This window comes from Quercus suber, unplaced genomic scaffold (assembly GCF_002906115.3).
Source record: "Quercus suber isolate HL8 unplaced genomic scaffold, Cork oak 2.0 scaffold_56, whole genome shotgun sequence".
In the NCBI taxonomy this organism is placed as follows: domain Eukaryota; kingdom Viridiplantae; phylum Streptophyta; class Magnoliopsida; order Fagales; family Fagaceae; genus Quercus; species Quercus suber.
Window position 1 is genome coordinate 1,702,496 of NW_027069521.1, and position 8,575 is coordinate 1,711,070.

The following is an 8,575-nucleotide window of genomic DNA, read 5'->3' on the forward strand; positions in this document are numbered from 1 at the left end:
GTGACAAGCACGAACGACATTTCAAAATCCTAAAAAAATTTCCACAATGATCATGATTGAATTGATTGTGTCCTAAAAAGTGAAGAGCTATTGGTTGTATACATATATTGTCTTAAAAAGCTTATGTCTACATATATGGAAGATGCGTACAAAAATGAAAAATCACCACCCCAGTGTTAATCCCTCACCTAACTTCTGCAATAAGTTTCTCTCAAGCCTCAACCCCAATTACTGGATGAAACGAGCCAAAGTTTTGCAGAAATCATGTCTATTTACATAGCATGGGAACATTGGGAAGTGTTTTGAAACCAATTAACCTTATAAAAACTAAAAAAGTTCCTCAAAAGGTGGTGAAATTATTCAATTATTTGAATAATAAATGTATGTATCACATTTGATTATACATAAGAGAAATTAGTTACGGGATTATAGAGGATTTACAATTACAAATACATGAGATGAAGTTTGAGAACCTAAGTAGAAACAAAAGATAATTACCAATTAATATGCTTGTTTCTAAAATTCTAAATTACCTCCGTATTTCACTCAAAAAATTCAGGTTGAATTTTCACTTTTGAATTTCATGAGCATGAAAAAGACAATCCAATCTACGGTAACTATTTCTGTATTTTTCAAGAAAATTAACCCATATATGTATTAGTTTACCTTTAAGTGATCATCCACAAGAAACATCTTGAAAGAGTTCCCAATTGCCAAATTTACACATGCTTTAATTTTCTTTATTTGTATAACAAAGTCATTAACACACGAGATCAAGCTCACAAAGTTTGAGCTTGTCCAATCACCATGCACTAATTTTTCTTTTTTAATTTAAAATAAAAGAAGGCATGCACTAAATTGATTCCTGTGTTGTAAATGTCGTGCGTAGATTGAAAAAGCAAAGAAAAATTTTATCGTGACGCGTAGTGAGATGTAATTATACCATAGTGTTATTATAAAACTAAAGAACGGTAGATATAGGATTAGGGAGCAATTGAATTCCAAAATTCCAAGTGCTACACAGCCAATTTGTGTACATGCATCATTGACCAAACGAGTCTACTTGTACTGCCCCATGTGCAGTGCTATGTGATGTTTGTTGGTAGTTGGATTTGCAAGCCCTCCTTATTTTCCAATTTATTACATATATTGGTATGGTTAGTGGTTGCAATTTTTTTTTTCTCTTTCGGTCGGTAAAGAGGATAGCGATTGCACTATTGTGATTAATGGAAAACAAATGATGTTCTTTATCTGGAATGATGGTGGAACTATGTTTCCAGCTTTGGAGTTTAGCAAAGTGGATAACAAGCTGGTTGCACTTGAATAAAATTCAAATTAAAAAGGCTATAAAGTCGAGACCTTTTTTTTTCTCTCTCTCTCTCTCTCTCTCTCTCTCTCTCTCTCTCTTTTTCATAACTTGTTGAGATGATAACTTGTAATTAGTGTAGTATCTCTTTTACATAAATTTATTATTAGCCACAAATTTTGTAGCTCTACTAGTTGGTGCTTTTTGTATTTTTAAGACATCGAAAGTTTAAATTATTCATCTCTCATTATAACTATCAAGTTTTTATTAAAGGGAAAAAAAAATCTAAGACTAATACCATTTATTTTTTCATTAATCACAACATACTTGCCTCTAGCATAATGCATATGAAGTGCACATGCCTGGTGGACCGTGGAATTAAAATTAATTAAATTAACCCAAACTTGGGTTTTTCTATCTGGTGCCAAGTCACTCCGGATTGAAAATAAGGTTAATTAGAAGTTAGAACTCAGAAGCCCTTATTGAATGAAAAAACCCATTGTGTTCCGCACCTGTTTTAAGCAAAAGCTAAATTAATAGTCCACACCTTCTTAATATTCCCACTCGATTCAAGTGAATCCCATCAACCAGTTTCCGTTTTAAACCAACATAAAAAAATTAAAAATATATATATATATATATATCTCATCCCTTTAGACTTTTTATCTAATTGGTAGTTTTGGGGACATGTTTTCTATATGGTGATAGGGAATAAAGTATTTTGATTATATAAATGGGATTCCCGTAATGCTCAATCAAGCAATTTTTGAGTTGGGTTTTGAGTTGAAAGTAAATGAAAGAGTACTTAATAGTTAATACTTTAATAAAAGATTGGTCTTTGTGGAAATATGATCATTCAGTTTGGGCTAGTGATATCCGCGTTCTAGGCTTCTAGCTAGAGTGTACCAAAGCTAAAGTCTTACTTTATTTTTATAAGATACTTTAATATGCCAAAGACACAAATTAAGGAGATCTAAGCATGAATTTAAAGAAGAGAAAGAGACGTCCCTTTGAGGTTATTCAAGACTATTGAGAAAACGTATGAAGAACCTACGTGCTATGATGGATGGGTGGATGATGTAAATGCCAAAAAAGTGTCATTCATCAAGTGCTTAAATGTAAGTTCACCGTATGTATTTTGCCGATTGAGAGAGATTTGTCAAACACTTCCACAAATCCCTCTTTATGACCCAGCACACTCTTTGTCTGTGCTATCTTCTCAATGGCTCAGAGTTAAAAAATTAACTTTTAATACCAACCATCGGATCTCGAAAGTTAAAAAGGTAAAAAAGTTAAAAGAGTTTTAAAAAAGTTAAAAATTTTGAAAATTTGAAAATGATGTGAGAGGTATTGCATGGTGTAATAGCTTTTAATTATTACACCGAATCCCAATCTGGAAAATATACATCAAATTTCTTTTTTGTAAGCTCTCAAAATAGTATATATATATATATATATATATATTTTTTTTTTTTTGATTTGGATGTTAAAAAATAAATGTACCGTAATCAGAAAATTTACATCAAATTTCTTATTTGTAGGCTCTCAAAAAAGAATATATATTTTGATTTGGATGTTAAAAGTAAAATTTACCGTAATCAGAAAGTTTATTTATTTATAATATAATACATTTTGGTGACTTAAAGTTTTGTCTATCTAGCATTTTGTACCACAAGGCAAAGCCAATTAAGTCATACAAATGATACAGTAATTAATATATAACAATATTTAGAAACTTATAAAAGTAGCAACTTTTTTTATTATTTAATTTATTGATATCAAAGTCGAAACTTAATTATAAGAAAATCAAAGTAGCAAAGGCAAACACAAAGACAACCCTCAAGTTTTGTGCCAAGTGGCTAGAAAGAAGTGTTACTGGTGTTATAGATAGTTATGGAATTAATTGCAACAAATTGGTCAAGAAAAAGATTTAACGGTTGAATTTTGATCCCTTAGCCAAAAAAGGGTGGTTTTAATTTCAAGGGAGCAACGTTCAACACTGTGGACCCACTTCTCTGCGTGTTTATCTACTTTTTTTTTTTTACCTCACTTTTTAATGACTCAATGTGTTCTAAGTTCCAAAGGGCATTTTCCCTTCTTCTTTTTTTTTTTTTTTTTTTTTAACATTTCCCAGAGGCAAATCAAAATGTTATGATTAATGTGATACAAAGGAAATGGCCAAATTTGTATGGTGAAGAGGAGTGTATTAGTTACACAATCCATAAAACTACATGGTGGAAGAAGCCCCTTCTCTATCTCTCTACAACAAACAGCCTATTTACCGCCTAAACAGAAGGCAAAGAGAGTTAAACTCAACCTCAAATACCGTTGGGATGAAATCTCACATATTTGGCTGGCCCTTAAGTAAAGCCTATCTACGAAGCTCAATGCTGAGAAGTGTCAAACTACAATCAATCCTCACACTCAACTCCGATCAAGAGCACAAAACCATGGTTACAAAAAAGAGGATTTTAATGGTCAATCCTTTCCAACTGAATCATATAAAGTTGTGGTTTTAGCCACTCCGAATCCCCGTGAAGTAGTTGAAGTCATGGTGCTGGACCCTTAATTGCTTTAGCCATGAATCTGCCACACTCAAAAGCGACACCAATCTCTCCTGGTCCTGACCACGATTGCCCGAGATCCACACATTTCCTTGCATCTTGTAAGTGGCCAAACCAAATGGAGGAAGAGAGATGCCTTCCCCTTCCTTTCTCTTCCTATCAGAACTCTTGTCATCTTCAAGGTCCATATCTACATAGCAATAGACAAATCCACATGGCATATTTAATGAGCAATATAGTTCGCATAAGTACCTTTCTTTGAATGGATACAATTAGAGGGCAAAGATAAAATAAAAAGAAAACAACAAAACTTGTCACCGCCCTTTTGGTTGAACCAAAAATCAAACGGTAATAGGTTGACAGGTGTGACATGAAAATAAATAGAGCCTACCTTGGAATGAGGATGAAAGGGTATGATAAGTGAGGAAGCATGTGGACAAATCCTTTATGGTTCTTCCCATGGGAATGTGATATATTGGATACCTGAAAAATAAAAAAATATATGAGAAAACTTATTATCATATCTTTTGTATTAATACAAACAAGAGATTATTTATTTGGAGAAATAATCTTTTATTGGTGGTCATAACTAGTGGCAATAACGCTCTGTAAATCCTAATAGACCATGTTGAGACTTGAGAGCAATTATTTAATAGAACACTAATTTAAAAACTTAAGCAACAAGCTGAAGGCCAAAAAAAAAAAAATCATTTTTTTTAAATTTTATTATGGTAAGCTTTATATACTAGTTGATAAGAGAGAGAGAGAGAGAGAGAGACCAAGCAACTGCCATCCAGCTTGCTGGTGAAAGATCCACACTCCTCAATGACATCAAGCCAGGATATCTTTGAGCTAAGCCGTTTATCTGAAAAGTAAGGAACCAGTAATTCATCAATGGAATCAACATACTCCTACATGGCAAAGGGATTCAAGGAACTTAAATCATGACTAGTTATAATCATCTAGAAAGCTGAAAACCCCAAATATTGAATTCTTCTTCCAAACAATGGTAAAGTTAAAGACAATAAAGATCAAAGGCGTGAACATATGCTAATAAAAATGGTAATTACTTCAAAAGGAAGTAAAATATAAACCTAAGTACAATTATTATCCATGACAGACACAAAGAGAAGAGAGATAAAGAAGTAAATAAGAAAATTAAACATGGAATGGAAAACTTAGTGTCATTTTGGAGTCAAAAGTTCCATCGTATCTTTAAAAGATGCCTATCTGAAAAGGATTTCATATGATTCTAACAAATCCACAAATGTTCTCATTGTTCCAATCCTCAATCAGTCTTATTCTTTATAAAGAAAAAGGAAAAACAGAAGAGACAGAAAGAAAAGATGAAATGCTAATGAAATGAAAGTAGAGAATATTAAAAGGGCTGATTAAGGTTTGCATGAGAGGAAGATGAACTAGCAAAGGTACCTTATCCATTAGAGGAACTCTTCCATAAGGAGTTGATCTCTCATAGTACTGAAAATAAAGGTTCCCCAATCTATCATTTGGGTGACAAAGATTGTCTTGCTCAGACCCTCCATCCTCTGATGAACATCCCTCCCATCTCCACTTATCACTCTCGCTCTCATCGCTGCATGAATCACTAAAGGACCGCGTCTCATAGTCCCCTGACTCAGTCTCTTCCCTGAAAATCTCATTCAAAATTTTTTTTCAATATTACTTAGTCTGGAAAACTGCTTCAAATTAAGACTAATATGTTATCATTGATTAACCTAGTAGTAAACAAAATAATTTCAGCAATTCTGTCTAAAAGTGAAAGAATACCCCAACTAATTCAAAATAAACACATTAATGTCCAAATAATCACAGGTTGACTAACCCATATGGGTCCTTGAGCAATTCATTTATACAACCAATTGAAGAATTCTTAACCAATCGATTCGAATGAGTCAAAAAAAAAAAAAAAAACCCTAATAAACTTTAACTAATCCACATGGTTTACCAAGTTTTAAAATTATACTAGTCAAGGAATATCATAACATTGGACCTAATCAAAAGAATCATTGCAAATCCAATCAAAGTAAATCAAATTAGGACCTTGCTGGAAGCTACCACTAGTAAAATTCAGCCTCTACGACAATCAAATTAAAACAAAAATAAGATTGCAAATGCAGATACAAGAAAGGGTAGATACCTCAAACCGTGTACAGACGAATTGCTTGTGAAAATCTGGATTGCAGAGAGATAAGGCACATAATACTGAACTAAGGTCTCGCCGTTGTTCAAGGCGACCGAAACTCCAGCCCCATATGCACTCCATTCATCATAGCAATTCCAAAGATCGCCTAAGGTGAAATATTCAACTGTTTCTCTCTCCCATGGATGCCATAGACGATTAAGGTTTCTAATCTCAGTCTGCAACCAAAAAAAAAACAAAAAACAAAATGATCACATATAGAAATTGATAACGAAAATGAAACCGATTAGTTAAAAACCCACCAAGAAAAAATTGGAAAAGACGAAAGATACAAACCTTGGGAAGAAATTGGGATTGGACCACAGGGGTTGTGCAGTGAAGGAAGCAATCAAGGTTTGATTGCATTGACCCTTTATCATAAATCATGGTTCTTAGTGAGATTTTAGAGACAGAAAGAAGCAGAAAATAGTTGGACAACGTTTCAGCTTCTCTCTTGAAAACAGAGGATACGCAGAAAACAGAGAGAGAACAGAGGATACGCAGAAAATAGACAAAAACAGAAGAGAGAGAGAGAGAGAGGGAGAGAGAAATTGACGGGATTTGATTTCCCTGTTAGAGAGAGAGCTACCTATAGGGAAAAAAAAAGGGGAAATGCGAATTTATTCTACAAAGACCCCTATTTTTCGACCTTTTGACAGCAAATTTTTCGGGTACTAAATATCTATCCCTCTTTCTTTCTTTTTTCTTTCTCTCTCTCTTTCACAGAGTTTCTTCGTTGGCAATGTTGCTCTATTCCACAACTTATCCGTACACCGGAGAGTTTGAATTCCAGCCAATTGTTTCCGGCAGAAAAAAAACAGTACCAAAGGAATGGTTGTTTTTCTCTTCCCTTTGCACACTCTCCCTATTTCTTTCTTTCTTTTTTTTCACTAACCTTAAAGAAAACTCAAGCTCTGCTTTGTTCGAAATTCAAGGAAAAGACTTATTGCAAAAAGTCACAGCAATTCAACGTTAATTCTTCAAGTTAAATCAAACCCAGAAAGCAAAACCCGGAGAATGGAAGAAAAGGGTCAGAATTTGATGGGTTTTGAAGGAAAAGAAAGCCCAACAAAGTGTTGGAAAATAAGGGGAAGGTTTGAGAGAGACAGAGAATTGGTTTCTTTTAACATAAACCCATGTTTTCTGGGAGAAAAGATCGGTGGTTTGTCCGAGTGGTAACCTCGAAATCAAGACGATTTTCTTAAAGGAAAAAAAATGTAAAGGAATCAACTTTCCCGGAAAAAGAAAAGCAGAGCAAAAACAGATAGAGAGAGCTAGATGGAAATATCAGAATTGTCCAATTGGAATTTGGAACAGAGTTTAGGCATTTTGGGTTCTACTAGTTCTAGAAAGAACGATTTTGTAGAGAACAGGGAGAGAGAGAATTTTGATACCCAACAATAATTTAGGCATCAGATTTCCAGATTTATCATTTATGAGACTCGTCTGTCTCTTTCAAAGGCCTCAACTTTGAAAGATACTTATATAATTTTTTTTTTCTATATTCTTTTAATTTTTTTTCTGTATTCTCTAATCACTCTTTTTTTTTTCCTTTTTTTTTTTTCTTTTTTGTGGTTATCTTTGGAAGATAAAAGTATAAAACAGGACTGGGTCCATGGCTTGCAGAGAAAGCAGTCTATGATCTCTGAATTTTTCATTCATCAATAATATTAGGTTATAATACTTAAAAAATTGGGAGAGAGGAATCAGTTTTCCACTATTTGACCTTATCTTTTTTTTTCCCCCCCTTTTCTAGAGTTATCAAATATAATAGCTAAAATATTGAAAAAATAAATAATATAAAATTATAGTTATAATATTTAATGTAATATAACATAATATAAATTTTTAAAGCTTTACAATTTGTACATTATTATTAATATATATATATATATATAATTGAATTTATATTCTATTAGGCTTTATTGAAATCGTGATACATTATTTTTTAAAATAAATAAAAAAATAGAATATATAGCTTCATATATAAAAATACTTATATTACATTAAAAAAAATTTTGTGCATGCAAGGTTACCAACTAGTTTAATCAAAATTGGAAGAGAGAAAAAAAAAATTCCACCACTTGACTTCTCCTTTTTTCTTTTTTCTTTTAATGATCAAATAATACAATAGTTTCATCTCAAATATACCTTGACTCCTTGAGAAATAAAAGTAGAATATTTACTCTTTTATGATTCCTCTAGTTCAATTCCCATCCTTTTTTATGTAGTTGGTAATTGGTAAATCAACTGCTAATCATAATGTTGAGTAAGAAAATAAAAAGTGATATGGAATAAATATACAACCAATGAGAACAATTACCAACCAATGTAGTTTTTTTTTTTTTGGGAAAAGAACCAATGTAGTTGGTATTTGATAATTCAATTACTAATGCACCAAGGAACAATTTTACGTAACACACAAGTATAAACTCCAATACAAGTTATATGGAATGAATAAACAACCAATGAGATAGTTTTTGCCCATTTGCCCATTTTGGAGAA

At 32.6% G+C, this 8,575-nt stretch overlaps 1 protein-coding gene across 1 annotated transcript; it reads right to left on the reverse strand.

The window, feature by feature from the left end:
* Nucleotides 1-3,439: 3,439 nt before the first annotated feature.
* LOC111998578 (uncharacterized) lies at nucleotides 3,440-7,511 on the reverse strand. Its single transcript, XM_024030667.2, has 6 exons — nucleotides 6,368-7,511; nucleotides 6,029-6,249; nucleotides 5,302-5,518; nucleotides 4,650-4,735; nucleotides 4,262-4,353; nucleotides 3,440-4,060 (listed from the first exon to the last, which is right to left on the reverse strand). Exons 1-6 carry the CDS (start codon nucleotides 6,455-6,457, stop codon nucleotides 3,822-3,824), a joined length of 945 nt encoding a protein of 314 aa, XP_023886435.1. The 5' UTR covers nucleotides 6,458-7,511; the 3' UTR covers nucleotides 3,440-3,821.
* Nucleotides 7,512-8,575: the final 1,064 nt, after the last annotated feature.